Source organism: Cavia porcellus, unplaced genomic scaffold (assembly GCF_034190915.1).
Source record: "Cavia porcellus strain 051 isolate PalLab524CR breed Dunkin Hartley unplaced genomic scaffold, mCavPor4.1 scaffold_2, whole genome shotgun sequence".
Classification (NCBI taxonomy): domain Eukaryota; kingdom Metazoa; phylum Chordata; class Mammalia; order Rodentia; family Caviidae; genus Cavia; species Cavia porcellus.
The window spans coordinates 72,820,293-72,837,041 of NW_026947485.1; the positions used below are offsets into that span (position 1 = coordinate 72,820,293).

Genomic DNA, 16,749 nt, shown 5'->3' on the forward strand with positions numbered 1-16,749 from the left:
TAGTGTAATCACCAAACTATTTACTTAGTACTAGCAGTCTACTGTATCAAGTAGAGCAATGTCCTAGTTAAAATACTTTGATAGGTTTTTTCCTTTCTAAAGAACTAAGGTTTTCCTATCATAGAACTAGGGATTACACATGGCTACTAAGCCTTCACCAGAATAAGAGAAAAAAATCACCTATGTTTTAATAATTAAGTATGTTAGAGAAACAAGAGGACTTATAAAGATACATTTATTGTTTAATTGCTGTAATTATATCTGAATCATGCACAAAACAATTTCATTAGTACATTTATTACATTTCCCATTCCAATGAAAGCCTACATCATTATAGTCATCTTAAACATTTAAAATTGAGGAATATCATATTCTTTGCTATTTGCACACCATCTGAAGCAGAATTCCATGCTATTTATTTGCAACTAGGATCAGACCAATGTTTCTAAATATTACACAAAACAAAAATAGCAGAGACCACTTATACTCACTATATTCCAGCAAAACCATAACTACAGTAAGAAGCCAATGTAAACCACAGGTTTTTGCCTTTTACATTGCCTAAATACATCTCACAAATTCAAGGAAAACCTTTAAACTACCAACAGCCCAAAGTCTCCGGAGAAAGGCAAAGGCCAGCAGCCCTTCGGTGTTCCTCCAGAGCGTAAGGAAACCAGGCAGAGCTGCCGCCACACCTGGTGGCACTATGGCCTGACAGCCAGCCACACTTCTGTTCCGTACACAGATCAGCTTAGTCTTAACTCTCCTCGTGCCAATTTCCAGTTCTCAGATTCTGAAACTCTCAGAGGTCTGTGCTGCTGCTAGAGCACATGAGACAATGCCAATGACCCACTGCAGGCTCAGCACCACAGCTGGGCTGCCGAGGGCCATGGTCCCGGGAGTCACTCTGTGCCACTGCCACCTGCTGCAAGAAGCCCTGCCAGGGCTGGGGCACACAGCACAGCTCAGGGCCATAGCGGGACCCAACGCCCTGAAGACACTCAGAGCTGGAAAAGGTCAGCAAATCAAAGTTCAGGTTTATCAAACCTCAGCGTGCTGCTCAAGCCAGCAGTCCTGAGGGCATCTCAATTGGCTTTGGAAATTTGACAAAAAAAAAAGTGGTGACAAGATATGAAAATGAGCTATGAAATGAATTTGACAGCCAATCAAAATTATACTTCTATTTAGGAAAGTAAGGATTTTAAAATTTTTTATTGTTCCAAAGCATTTTATAGTTCATGAAAAAAAAACCATCTCCTAACCATAAAGACTTTCTCTTCAACTTGTGAATATTTAATAAAAGCAATGTTCAAGTTTGTAACATATAATAACAGATGTACTTCATCAATTTAAAAAACTGTACATGGTAAGGTGTTTTTACAATGCTAAAATAATTGAAAATTTGGAGTAGTTCTGCACATTATAGTAACTACAGTCGCTTTTTACATGACTGCTTTTAATTTCCAATTCTGTAAAATCCAAGAAAAACTTATACATGGTCATAGTAGTTCCACAGTATAGTCTCTAAAAATATTAAGCAATTGCTTTATATAAAAAATTATAAGTTGAGTAAATAATATCTTATTTTAAAGTATCCTCATCTTTCCTAAATTTGGCTACCTACCATCCTAGCAGAACTGGTTTATTTAATCTTTATTTTATGAGATTCATAAATACTCTTTACAGGAAAAGACCTCTTTTTTTAATTGTCCCATATGATGTTTTTAAACCTGGCTTCCAAAACAGACAGTATCTACATTGTGAATGACATGTCATTCGTTTAAAGAAAAAATCAACTGCACAACCCATAAATCTGTAGTATTCTTTTATAATCTGTTTTCTATTTTAACAAGTTTAGAAAATATTCTATACTAGGGAGACTGAGCCTCATTGAGAGTTTGAGGCCAGCATGGACTACATATTGAGTTCAAGGCCAGCCTCCTGAATTATGGTAAGACCTTGTCTCAAAGAGACAGAAAAAAAATTCTAGCCTAGGAATAAGTAAGGAAGATATGGATCAAAAACTTAAGCACCTGAACCCTGGCAAAAATCTGTGGATGTAGCATCTTTTAGGGTTTTGTTACAACAGAAACTTAGTGCTTAAAGCAATTAACTGCAGTCAATGACTTGCTTTATTTTATTTCAAGATAGTCATTCCTGCAGCACACTTGTATGTACAGCTCAGAAAGACATCATTACCAGAAACGATTTAGGATCATTGTAGTTATCTACGACCTCTATCAGCAGGCCCTAAACAAGTGCGCATCAGTAACTCTAACCACACAGTACAGTTCATAGAGGCAGAATCATCCCAATATACAAATGCACACTTACAGCAGCTCATTCCTCATGGTGTTTTCAAAGCTTCATGACAAACCAAGAACAGTGAGAAACTATAGGTGCACCTCTGAGACACAATTTTACAATTACGAGCTGCTTAAATTTATCTTTTATGATAGGCACAGGAATAGCTGCATCACAAACATCTAACCACTAGTAAATTAGAATCTTTTTAAAAGACATTTTTATCAATGTGCTCAAATATGGGTTTTTAGAAAATTCTCACAAAGCCCTATGCACCAAATAACTAGAACTGGTTAAAAAGGATGACGAAATAAATACAATATTCAACATAGTTTTATTTAATTTGGTAAATGTAGAATGTAGTGGTTTCCGGGCAAATTCTGAATTACGTTAGTCACAATCCAATAGCAAACATGATTCTGAAGAACAGTCTTATCTTCAAACATCTGCCCACTTATACACAAGCACATCTACAGAAATCCATGTACATATAGATTGGTTTTCAACAATTCTAGAATTTAGATTTTATATTCTGATAACTTCAAAATTATCCATTTGATGCACAATATAACCAAAGGTGATAAAAAATGCATGCAACAATAATCAGGGTTCTTTTTTAAGGAAATCCATTATTTGATAATTCAGTGCTATGTCAAGTACATTAAACGTCTAAAATAAAACAAGTACCAATTTTATCATGAATTAGTAACACATTTATTTGTCTTGAAACCAAGAAGGTCCAGGTTACTTGTCTTTTTGAGTCAGTTCTTTGTAAACTCATTTTTTAAAAATTATCTGTGTAAGAAAAACCAAGACATTTTATTTCTTCGTTGCAGTTAATAAGAGACGGCAGAGGGCTCACGATAGGTAGGTTCGTGACAATTCAGAGTCAGAAAGCCCTTCTTCTTGAGCAGAAAGCTCATAATCACCTGCGTTTTCAGCCAACTCAATGTCTAACTCATCGTTACTTTCTGCACTGTAATCAACTTCTTCAAGGAATCGAGGTTCATCTTCATCCATAACATAAGTAGTAGGGCTGTAGCCAAAACACACAGAACATACAAGCCTTGGTGAGATTTCAAGGCTCTATTAGTAAGATGATTTCACCTTACGGGATTAATTTTAATTTCAACATATGTAATTTGTACTAATTTTATAAATTTTATCCAAATGAATAAATTGAGCAATTTACAACTATTGAAAGTGCCTTGTATTGACAATAGGAGTGAAATGCTAATCTAATTCATATTACAAGAGTGTCAATGTACATATCACCTAAAAACCAAAACAAAACAATGGACTCTTTTATTAAGACACTTCTTTTGAGGATTTCATCAATTTTTAAAGTTCTGTTTTAATCACTGAAAATCAGGCAACAGATCATCTGAAGAGGCCTCCTAAGAAACTGTGGTTATCTAGTGGGTGTACTGAAACTGTAAGTCCACACGTGATTGGCAGCCGTAAACCAGCGGACACACCCATTCTCAAAATGTCCACTATTCTGTAATCAACATGGAAAACAAGTCAACCCTCTATTCCTAGGTTTATTACTTTCCTTTAGGGTTCAGGGTAGTTGCTTAAAAGCTCTAAATATTTCATTAAGATAGGTTGTCTGGAATTAAGACATTTCCACTAAGTACTTTTACACTCTTTCCTTGAAAAAAAAAATCACATTTTGATTTCTCCCTATGCCAAAGAAATACAACAGAAATAGTTCAAAGTTAGTGATCAGATCTATCTGAATTTCCTACAGGTGTGTGTTTGCTTCTATTCCCACCTGTTTCCAAAAAGGATTTCCAATAGTTGAAGCAATTAAAAGCCACAAAATCAGACAAAGAAATGGGAAAAAAAAAATCTTTTCCAATGAGAAGAAAGTGGGTATTATTAGGGACCTAAAAATGAAGGAATACCTATGAGTGACTACTCAACTCAGTTTGAGTGTGTACAATTTAGGGTAGGAAGAGGAAAGTAATGGATTATATGGTTCTAATTTCCTGATGGCAGGAAGCAAAACATCTGGCAAAGAAGTTTTTATTTTTAATTAACTTTAATCTTTTTTTTAAAGAGAAAAATGAATTGGAATGCTACCTCGGCATAGTGTTAAGCAAAATTCCTCTTCAAAGCTCAGAGCTAGGAAATAACATGGCAGCCCTAACAGACAAAACCAAACAGCTCTGAGGACTGTGTGAGACTTCACAACATATTTAACACAAAAATAACTTCAGTTTTTGTTATGCAATTAAAACTTTTAAAAAGAGTCTCTTAGGCTTTCAGGGGGAAAGATTACAAGATTATGTGCCTTTTAAAATAACTTATTAGCTTTCTTATTTTTGAAATACAGTTCATTCATTCCTCCTCCTTGACTGAAAGAACAGATGAAAAGCTAACTGAAGTAAGTAAGAGAAGGAGAGAGAAAGTGGGAAAAGACATCTTTGGCCACACATATGCTCATCTCTTGCTGGAGAAGGAAGGATGAGGGAAGCACAGAGGAGACACAAGTGCTCGGAGGCTGCACTCTGGAACTGGTGCCAGGGCTGGGAAGGCCACCAGAATCCTACAGGGGCCTGCCGACACCACGGAAAGGCAAAACCCACAGGGAGGAGGGCAGCATCATCCAGAAAGCTACAGCACCCTTACCCGGCGGGAACATACAGGCACATATGGCGGGGGGGGGGGGGTCCAGGGAGCCTGCCCATTGCCCTGGGTTGGCAGAAGGATCTAATTCTAGACAGCAGGCTGAATAGTAGCAAGTTCATCCATCTGAACTAAAGAAAAGAGCTTAAACAAAAAGCTCTAAGTCAGTGAGGAGACAGAACAAGAGAAGCACAGTTTACAAGCAAAGAAGATGTCCAGGATGAAGCCATAAAAACTTCATGAGAACAAGAGAACTTGGAATAATGCTGGCATCAAGCACAGATGTATACTTTCAGGACAAAGGGGCACAGCCTGGAAGGTAAGTCCCTGCAGGACTGAAAAAGCAATACAGCCAGGGAGGTTCTGGCTCTGGGTGCATACAGTGAAGCCATCTTGGTGGTTCACACTTCACTCATGATGTGAACCCCATTTGTTCCAGTAAGACAGGGGAATAAGAAGAGAGGACTAGGGCCATTCTATTCCGCTCCTACAGCCCACACCAGCCCTGATTCCTGAGTCCTGTCTCAGTAGGCCCTAGCCAAACTGTGCTCCTAGCCTGGGCCCAGCTTCATCAGGTCCGCACCACTGTGAAGTATACGGGGTGCCTCCAGACACAGAGAAGCCACCAAGTCCTCCCTTTGCAACACAAGGATGTGTGTACAAGGCAGACAGAACACTGGCAAGAAGGGAGCTAGAGGACAGGGAGTCAGGCAGAGTGAGGCAGGGTGGAGAGGACAGGAAGATGGGAGTGGGAAATGAGGTGAGGGCTGGGGGAAAGGCAAAGGCAGAAGCTGGCCACTCCTAAGGCCTCACAGGAATCAGCCGAGGCCACAGTCTTCCCCTTGCCACTCTCCAGAGTCTAGCTCTCCTCGTGTTCTGCTGTACTTCTGTGAGGTGAAAGGCCAGAGAGACTTCTGTTCTAATTTGTATGGTTCTTCTTTCTTGCTTCTCAATGGTGAACCCATGCCCGTCATTTGCTAAACTTCCTCGAAAATATGTAATACGCAAAAATACACACCAGTGCTCTAAGCCAATAGCCTTCTTATCAGCATGTCCTCTGAGTGACGAATATGTGTCCATTTATATTCTTGTCATTTCTAAACCCAAATATCCCCTGGAACTCTGTGGCTGACTGGCAGGACAGATGCGCACACAGCCTGGAGACACTGCTCTCCCATGGAGCGGTGCCTCTGCCGAGTACTCCCAGATCCCCTACGGACCGAAGTGCTCTACAAGGAACCTGGCCACCCAAGCTCCTCTTCACTGTTTGTCCCACACTTTATATTAAAGATATATACTTGGAAGTATTCCCTCTGCACACAGGGCACTTCCTGTCTTTCTACCCCTGATTCATATTCCTGTCCCAATGCAATGGTTCAGACACATTTGATGCTGCTCTCCTTGGTGCTGCCTAGGCACATGAACCCTCACTCCATGTCCCCTCTGCTGCTCCATCTCGCTGTGTCCCCTGCAGTGGGAGCCACCCTCTGTGTGCCAGGAACTGTGATTCTTCCCAGGACTGCCGCCTGCGACCTCTGCAAAGGCCTGGCACTTTGCTGACACCTCAACAAATGTTTGCTGAAGGTTTTATGAGAAAGAAACAAGGATAGCAAGATAAACATTCATTTTTTTCATTACCCTATTCCACTAATTTTATTTTAGTGAAAAAATTTAAGGCACGAGATTAATTCATTTCTTCTTTTATTAATAATTCCAACATTTCTAACAGTTAACAATGTAAGAATTGCTTTCATATACATTACTTAATTTGATTTTCAAAACACTTAAAACAAAAACTTCTAGGTAACTTGGCTTAGAGGTATGACATAGGAACCCAACTCTTTAAAGCTGTAAGAAAAAGACTGCATAAAGAGCATTTATTTTTTCCCTTATTGTTCTTTTCTCTGCCACTACTTTTTTTCACGTTAAGTATATACATCCATCTATCTGCCTATCTACTTGCCACTGACAGGGTCTAAACTGATAAGTTGCCCAGACTGGGCCCAAACTTAGCATCCTCTTGCCTCAGCCTCCCACAGCGCTGCGATTCCAGGCGTGCACCACCATGCCCAGCTAAATTTACTCCTTTTGCCCTGCTTTGCTTCAACTACCCTGTTTATATATGTGACAACATTATAGTTTACATTTTAATTCTTAGAGTAAAGGTGACTAAACAAAATCAGTTCCTATAAGGAATTTTCACCCTAAAAAACAATAGAATTTTAGATCAAAACAAATCTAAAATGCTCCTTCATAAAAAATGTCAAATCCTTTACTCAAAAAGCCTTCTAAACCAAGTGTGGTGGTGCACACTTATAAACCCAGCACTTGGATGGCTGAGGAAGGAGGATCCTTGTAAGTCCAAGGTCATTCTGGACCATATAGTGAATTCAAAGTGAACCTGCACAGCAAGACCCTGTCTGAAAAAAAAAAAACACACTAACAACAAAAACAAAGTCAAAAGAGCATTCTCATGGGATGACATCACTGCCATACAGAAGGGGCAACTCCTGTAGCTTATTTCTAAAGAAAACAGAAACCAGTCTGTGCCATATAGAGTTAGAAAGTTGTCTGGCTGCCTTCGTATTAAACATTGCACAAAGGTGAACCTGAAAACTTGATATACCCTCAACTGTATGCTGCCTCCTTTTAGGAGAGCTCATTAACTGTGGAGAGTCCAGGGCACAGGTCTTCTGCCACGGCCCTCAGGGAGGCCAGAGGGAATCCAGCCCAGTGCCTGTGTCTGCTGGCACTGACAAGCAGTCTCTCACTTGCACTCAGGCCCTGGGGGAAGGTGGGGACAGCAATACAGCCCCATCCATCACACAAGGTCAGCGGGCGGCTGACATTAGGGAGTAAAGGTGAAAGTACACATAAACTACTAGGTTATACAAGTAGAAAATATTGTGCGACATGAATAAAACCCTCCTTCTTAAAGAAAAAAGTATTTTTTCAGTTCCCAAAAAAGCTCAGGCAATGGTCTTTCCCAGGCCATCAGGATTAAAAATTCTCCCTACCTTTGCACCCAGAACCCTCTGTACTCCCATGACCTTGGGAATAAGCTGTCTGTCAAAAGACAGTGCCACAAGGATAACACATGGGAGAGTTTCTGAAACTGATTCAGCAGCAGAAAACTAGCACACTGCCCAGAGTGTGAACAAATTGCCCAGCAATTTGTGAACTGCTGATTGCATCTGGATTTCTTGTATTGAAATGTTAGGTCTACAGTGAAAGAAAATCTATTTGCACAAATACTAAAGAATATTCTTATTTTTATAGTTTGATGTCTATCTTATGAGATAAACACATCTATATATCACAAAGTAAATAAAACTATCCATAGAAAACATAAGTAACTTTTATCAGTTGTACAAAACATATGCATATATGCATACATGAACACACACAAAGAGCTAATTTGTATATAACATCTAATAAAGAAAATTTGTCTACTTTGAAAAGGGAAATTTGCTCATTAACATTTTTATTGAAAAAACGGCAAAGTGTCTCCATAAAATAGTAATTAAGTCACTAAACTCCAACTTACTTTTGCTATTGATCTAAAAACATTCCTCACACAAAACGACAGTGTTCAAAGGTTAACTTAATAATGGACAAGTTTCCAAAACTGAATTCAGTACATTTTAGTAATTTTGATTACACATTCAGAGAATATAAGAAATAATGAAAAAATAAGGAATCATAGAGCTAGATATGGTTCCAATTCCTGGATCTGTCAGGAATTACTAGATAGATGACCCAGAGTAAAATTCATTACTCTGAACCTCAGTTACACCCATATATAAAAAGATCACAACACATCACCATCTGTCTCTGATCATTCTCAGGGGACTAGAGTCTCTGATGTAATCAAATCTGGCAGAAATTCAGAAAGCCCATGTTTATCAGAGGTCCAAAGACTGGCCCACAATTAGCAATTGGCTGGGAAGACTCAGCACACACATAGTAGCATTCAATTTATGACTTCTCATAGTGAAAGGATACAAAGCAAAGTCATCAAAGAGAAAAGGTGCATGGGGCAAAGTCCAGGGTAAATCAAGGCCAAGCAAGGGCAGCTGCTAGAGGCAGGGAAGTCATCAGAGGTTTCAGCAGTTTCAAAGGGCTGCAGGCAAAAATTGGAGTTCAGAGCTGCCAAGTGTCCTGAAAGAAGGGAGTTGCAGAGAGATGACCGCAACATTCAACCATTTTTCTCAGAAACACGTGACAAATTCTTACACTGCATAGTACAAGAGGACAAAAGCATCATAAACCAGACAGCAGCAAAACAAACAAAACAGAAAATAAATAAGCCACACAAATGTTTTGCCACTCTTGTAGGTCACTCATTAACTGCAACCTCTGGAGGGCTGCAGCCTAGAAAGCAGGGAGGGGAAACCAAAGGTTAACAGTTCATACATTTTACAACCTTACCTCAAGCCCGATCTGCTGGTCAGTGCATGGGGGCATGCAGCCCTTCTGTAAGCACCTACCAGAGGACAGATGAGTCGCCTCAAAAGGACAAAAGGGAGGGAGGGAAAGAAGTAGGGAGAGAGAGAAGTAGGGAGAGAGGGAAGGAGGGAGGGAGAGAGGACAGGGAGGGAGGAAGAAAGGGAAAAAGGAAGGGAGGAAGGAAGGGAAGGTATCTACAATTCTTAAGCTTTACGCAGTGACTGGCATCTGAGCACATGTCACCACGCACATCAAGGGACAGATTCAGGAGAAGAATCCAACAGAAACAGCTCCACAGGTGATCAAGAGTAGGGGCTATCAGATATGATCTTTCAAATAATGATGATTAATATGTCAAGAAAAGAGATGATAGATGAAGAATTTCATCATTTACTTTTTCTTTTAAAAAAATAGTCACTTGGAAAGTCTACAACCAGAAAACATATAGCTGAAATGACAAAGACAGGCCTAAAACTATCTTTAGGAAAGAGGTAAAAAGAATTCATGAGGCAGGTCAGCAGAAAATTTTAGAAAATTTAGCAAAGAGAGTAAAAGGAATCAAAGACTTAAAATAAAAAACCCATGTAAATTAATCATGCAGAAGAGAAAGCAACATGGCAGAAGTGATATTTAAAAAGCTAATATCTGGAGATTTCCCCCAAACAATGGAAGATTAGAGTTAAAAGACATAGGAGTGGCTACAAATCTCAAGTAGAATAAACAAAGAAAACCAATCCTCAGGACTTACAGCAAAATTGCTAAAAACCAGAAACAAGAAAATCCAAAGGAACCCAGAGAAGACATACCCTTTTCCAGGAACCAAAAATTTAACACAACTCAATAAAAAAAAACAGTAATCCAAATTTAATACAGTGATGTCTTTAAAGTGCTAAAGGAATAACAAGAACCTAAATTTCTCTACTGGAAACACAGTCCTCAAAAGTGAAATTTAAAAAATGTAAATTTCCAAATGAACAAAAATAATGAAATAATTTATTGCCAGCAGATATGCATAAAAAAATGAAAGGGATATATTCAGGTGAAAGAAAAATTCCCAAATGGGAACAGAAGTACAAGAAAAATGAAGATAGTAGAAATGTTCATTTTTTCCCCCTCTTTGTCCTTTTTCCTTTTTGAAGTACTGAAGACTGAACTCCAGAGGCTTGGGCTTTCTTAGACAAAAGCTCCATCACTGTGCTACTTCCCCATCGGTTTTTACTGTTTTGAGACAGGGTCTCGCCAAGTTGCCCAGACTGGTCTTGAACTTGTGATCCTTCTGCTGCAGTTGCCCAGGTAGTTGGAATTACAGAGATGCGCCACTGTACACATCTGGAAAAGTAAATCTTAATGAACACTGACTTCTGAAAGCAGTAATAAGTATAATAAAGTTTAAAATACATATAATTAAGTTAGAATACATGACAACAGTGTGAAAGATGGGAAGGTAAATGAAATGAATGTACACTAACATCCTAGTACTGCCTGCAAGGAGATGAAACGATAATTTACATTATGCTCCAGTAAACTAAGAATTCACTTTATAAACTTTTGGGTATCAACAGAAGAATAATTAAAAATGAAACAAGCTTATAGGATAGCAAAAGATGGAATAATTAGGAGTGAATACACCAACTATAAGACAAAGATGACAGATTGGGTTATAAAATATACAGTTATAGGGTTCATAAAAAATTCGTATCTTAAATGAGGACATATAAAACTGAAAATGAAAGGCTAGAAAAGGATATATTATGCAACTACTAACCAAAGAAAGGAAGAACAGCTATGTTAATAGAGAACAAAGTAGATTGTGAAATAAGAAGCCTAATTAAAGGAAGAGAGACATTTCATAATGATAAAGGGGTCAACCCAATAAAATAATATAATTACCACATGTGTCTATCATATAACCTCAAAATAAAACAAATTAAAAAGAGGACACATTCACTTTCATAGAAGAAATCTGAAAACTTTTCTTAGTATGACAGAACAAAGAGAAAAAGAAGTCAGTAACGATATGAAAAATACCAGTGACTATATGGAACATCATACTCAGTAGAGTATACACTATTTTCCAATATAAATACATATACTGCATGATTCTTTATTCTGACATAATCCATTCTTATTTTAAAGTCTCAAATAGACATGTGAGAGGATTTCCCTTTTACACTAGGCTACCAAGCACGTAACTATAAAAGACCACCTAGTTTCCTAGATAACTGAATCCTAGACTAACAATCCAGCTTGGCATCTGCCTTTATCTCCAGTGTAAGGAACACTTCTTTTAGGGTGAGCCTCAAAGATTTTCCTATAAGCAAATCTGGACTGGGATCCTAAAGTGTTTGTGCCAGTTGCAAACTCATTTCCCTAATTGACTTCAGTGTCCTCTGTGATTGTGAATACAACAGTCCCTCATCTGCTTAGCACAAATGTAAATGGCTCACTTTATTATAAATTACTGTAACTTCCAGCAGACCAGAGGTAGTGACATGACCTGCAATTACATGGCGTTACTCTGCACAAAAAGTGTTCCTGTAACAACTGCAGCTCAGACAGTTTTCTAGGTATTGGCACTCACTGACTCTCAGCACACCTAGACTTGTGTGTGTGAACTAGACTCACTGAAAAGGAAGGTCTTTTAAAAAAATATTAGCTGAGGGGCTGGGGGTTTAGCTCAGTGATGTAAGTGCCTGGTTGGCAAACGTGAAGTTGTTAGTTTGATCCTGGGTACCAAAAAAAAAAAATTAGCTTGACAAGTTTGGCAAGTGCTAAACTGCACATTATAAAGTATATCAATGCCTGAGTTAGCTTTACTACATAGGTATTAGATACTGCATTACCATTTAGCCACAAATAATCTATGTTAATTTTCACAGGGAACAAACTTCCTCCATATGTATAAACACTAGCTGCACACACAGTGTGTGTAACAGAAGTTAGTATCTCACTGTAGTTTTGATGGACAGCAATTAGTATCTTGTACTTGTTTTGCCAGCACAGTCCTACTGTAGTGCAGGGTCAAGACAGAAAGCTTGTAACCAAGAACACCAGGATGTTCACTGGTCCCAAGGGCTACAATCACTCTCTTACTAGAAAGACACTTTACCTCTATTAAAACATTTCACATTGGATTTTTTTAAGTAATAAGACACAACTAATATATACATACTTTGAAGGCTTTCTCTAGCTTATATTCTATTTATTTTATTAGTTGCAGTAGGAACAATTCCCATCAAATTTGCTAATGTCCATGTGATATACATAAAAAGAAACTAAATACACACATTGCCACATGGATAAACTATAAACACATGTTCAGTAAAAGAAGTCGGACATAAATGTTCATATACTATATGACTCTATTTATATGAAACATCCCGAGTAGGCCAATCCATGGATGAAGAAAGCAGACTAGCAAGAGGGGTCTGCTGTGGCAGTGCAATGAGATAACATGATTCCTGGATGCACAGTGTTGTAAACATACTAAATACCACTGCCCCACTCACTGCAAAATCGCTGGTTTTCTGCTGTTTGAATCCATTCCAACTGGAAAGAAAAAACTGGGTCCAAATACTGTTTGATCATATAAGATGGTAATTAGGCTTCCTTTAAACATGGGTATATTTTTAATTATGATAAAATGTTGTACAGAGAGATGGTATTGAAATTTAGTCACCACAAGATCCTAATACAAGAATTATTATTAAAGTTTTATCAATTTTGTCCCAAACCCTGACTGTGCCACAGTTCAGATCACACATAAAATACCTCTTGCTAAACATCACTTAGCATAATTTGCCGGTGGCTTCAAAATTCCCAATTGGCCTAAAAGATTAAGTTTAACCTCATTACACTGGCACAAACAGCACTGTGACTTCAGACACCCACTTCACACCCCCCCCCAGGTATCTAAATCTTAAAGGCAACTATTGGTATTCTGCTTGATGCTAGGCTGGCTGCATGCCAAGGCACCAAGCTTGGTGTGTTATACAGTGTAGAGAAGCACAGAGGTGGTCCCTGGGTTAAGAGTGAGTGAAAAACTCTCTTGAAAGCTGCTACAGAAAGTATATACTTTAGCTCCTGCTATCCCCAGAGCAATTATTAGGTATTACACAAAATACAAAAAGAGAAAATAAGTAAGACACATGCAGATAGAAAAAAAGATATGTATCTCCTTGGAGCAGAAAAGAATACCATCGTAAAAGCGGGCCTAGGGTCTGCCAAGCTCTGGGTCCCCAAGAAGGCCGCAGGAGCAGTGTGGAGCAGCAGAGAACTTACCAAGTGCCCTGGGAACGACAGCTGGCATGAGGCCTTCCACTTTAGGAAGCCAAAGAATACAGTGCATACAATCAAAACCCTCATAAGCCCAGTGACTTGCCCAGCCGAATCCATAGTACTGACAGTGGCACGCCTGAAATGCTACAAGAGGCACAGCCCAGTAACACAGGAAGAGAAACTTGAGAAGCCAGAGGTAGAAGGAGCACTCGGAATACACCTGATGCCACAAGGCTGAGGAGAAACCCTGATGAGTTTACAACACAACAATACATCTACAAAAAACTCTGAATGGGTTAGGGTCTCTGAAAAGGAAAGAATAATATCCGTAAAACTAAACAAGAAAATGTGAAACAAAACATGCAGGGACAATGACATGTTAAATACAGAGTCATAAAAATCTTCTGAGAGATAAACTCTACACTAGAAAAAACTGAAGAGCAAATTATAAAACATTACTGAAGGTTACACCTAGACCGAAGCTGACAAAAGTATGAGAAAGCCATTAAGAGGCATTTGGAGAAGAGACTGGAAACCTCCAGTACAACAGAGAGGGAAAGTAAGGGCGAGGCAGGAGAGACACACAGACACAGAGGGACACAGAGACACAGACAGACAATGACAGACAGACAAAAGGTGATTCTCAAACAGAAAGTAGTTGCAAAATTTTCAAAATTAGAAAGTCCTGAAATTAAAAGCAAATCTTTGACGCCAAATGGGGTATATTAGAAATAAATCTAGAGCTAGACACAATGTGCTAAAACTACACAAGATCAAAGATAAGTATAAAATCTTAAAGAAGTGAAGACACCAACATTTTTGGCAGAAGCAACAGCAAGTACAAAGACACTGCAATCAATGAGAGATTAGTTTGTTTTACAACACTGCTACTCAAGGTGTGATGCACAAATTTTCTTACTGGTCTAGAATAATCAAAGTATAAAAATTAAAGTGTTTGGAACTTTCTATAATGATTTTTAAAGAAATTATATGTCTGTTAAAAGCCATAAAAATTGCAGCTTTTATTTGTATTCTTTGAGGTTCTCTATTCTTTTATATTTCATTTCTATCATATTTTAAGTATCAATCTTGAACAAATTAGAAATAAAAACCAGTCCTTTGCTATAGCTCCAAAAGCCAAATGTCAGTGCATTGGTAGTGGTAGAAATGCAGTGTAAGAGTAGGAAGGACGAGAGGAAAAAAAGGTACAGATGGCTGATGCTGGACTTCAGAGGCACTGGTGACAGACATTCCAACTTGGACACAATTGTAGGGTTTCAAATAAGAGTGACCAGTGAAACTGGAGGCTACAAATGCTACAGCGAACAAAACCAGTCCACAGATGGAGCAGTCCAGGCAAGAAATAACGGTACCTCAATCTAGTGTCATGGTGGACAAAAATAGGGAGATCTATGAAGTATTTTGGAGGAGGAACCAGAAAGTTCTGGGCTATGAATCAACTGGATTAAGGTTAGGGAAAGAGATGCCAAGAATGTGATATGTGCAATGGAGCGGTCAAGGATCAACGTGTTTGTGTGAAATTGGGGAGAAGTCACTGAATTTTAGGCAAGTTTATTTGTGTTCATGGTAATCAAATGGGAGGCTGAATACACAGGCCTGGCATTCAGAAGAGGGGTATGAGGCTGTCAACATACAAATAGAATATGGAATCACAGAAATGAACACCATTGATGGAGAGCAGGAAGGACGAGAGGAGGGGGAAAAGCAAAGAACAGGATGAAGTGATCACAGAGAAGTTCATGAGCATCTTCCACTTTCCTCCTTTACCCTTCCAACAAATATAATCAAGTGACTCATTAAGTTCACAATGCCTTATATTTCCAAGGTAACTGTTACTAGTGATCATCAATGCAGAAAAAACTAATGAATGAATATCAAAAGCTATGAGAAAGAAGTCTAAAGCCTTCTACCAATTACTAATAATATAGTAATAACAAGAATTTACAATTATTCCTGAAAGGATCCAAAGAAGCAATGAAAAGGACAGTGCAATAAATACCAAATTATCATGAAGATATTAAAGTCACAAATGGGAATAATTCACCAATTCTCTTTCTCTAGCTGTATTCTGTGGAAACCAGAAACAAAAACAACAACAAATGTACTTTTAACCACTTAATGATTTGCCCAGGCAGTGTGTTTTTGGGTATTCACTGTCCCTCCTGAGTGTCGCTCAGGCAGGTATTTCGTTTTTGCACTGGATACATTTGATAAAATCATTTTTTAAATTTTATTACTCCTTTGATAAAATCATTTTTATATTTCCTATTATTTTATAAAAATTAACAAAAATGAGATTTTTGGTCCTCTAGTATTCAACTAATTAGACGGCAGGACACTGAGTGACCGTGCTCCAGCAGTATGGGCCACGCTAAAGGAGGCTCTGCCTCAAGGAAGAGCTCCATCTGCGGCACTGAGTTCTCAAGGCTCCCCGATGCTCGGGACTCATGCTTCACAGAGCTGTCACTCTACTATAAGCTTCAAAACATTTTGAGTTTTACTCTGCCTTACATACAGGATGGATCCATTATCACTCCATGCTTAAACACGGGCTTTTCTCTTCCAGAAAATCTACTCACCAGCATAGAGCAGAACACATTTTCATTGCAGGCTTTCCTCATCGCCAGCATCTGTGCTCTGGATTAAGCCTTCTACCCTACCAAATTAGTCTACTTCTCACTGCTAATGGTGCTTCCTCTGTTCAGCTGCTACTCACTTATCAAAACTCATCTACATCTTTCAAGTCATATTCATTCTGCCTTCTCAGAATGTGTATGCCTTTTTTTTTTTATTAGACAAGTGTCTCACTATGTAGTCCAGACTGGCCTTGAACTCACTATGTTCCCCAGGTTGGTCTCCAACTCATGATGATCTTCCTGCTTCAGCCTGCTGGGATAACAGATATTGTCACCACACCCAGCATGTATGCTATTTTCAATTTTTCAGTATCTTTCTATGATCAATACCACTTCCCCAACGCAGCCGTGTTCCTTCTAGGGCACCCTCAGCTCCCCTCAGAGCCAGGGCTCTTTTCATTTCTCTACCATCTCTGAGAGCCTGGAG

At 38.7% G+C, this 16,749-nt stretch overlaps 1 protein-coding gene across 7 annotated transcripts in view; it reads right to left on the bottom strand.

Annotated features, from left to right (window-relative positions):
- Positions 1 to 218: 218 nt before the first annotated feature.
- The window catches only part of Agtpbp1 (ATP/GTP binding carboxypeptidase 1), a 191,103-nt gene continuing 174,572 nt past the window's right edge, over positions 219 to 16,749 (bottom strand). For 5 of the 7 annotated variants that reach the window (XM_063243735.1, XM_063243729.1, XM_063243731.1 and 2 more), the window contains one exon: positions 6,623 to 10,716. In XM_063243735.1, coding sequence (XP_063099805.1) covers positions 10,488 to 10,716 — 229 coding nt within the window. In that variant the 3' untranslated portion in view covers positions 6,623 to 10,487. Of the gene's footprint in view, positions 3,341 to 6,622; positions 10,717 to 16,749 lie in introns of those variants that run through there. The other 2 variants (XM_063243743.1, XM_063243758.1) reach the window with 2 other exon arrangements.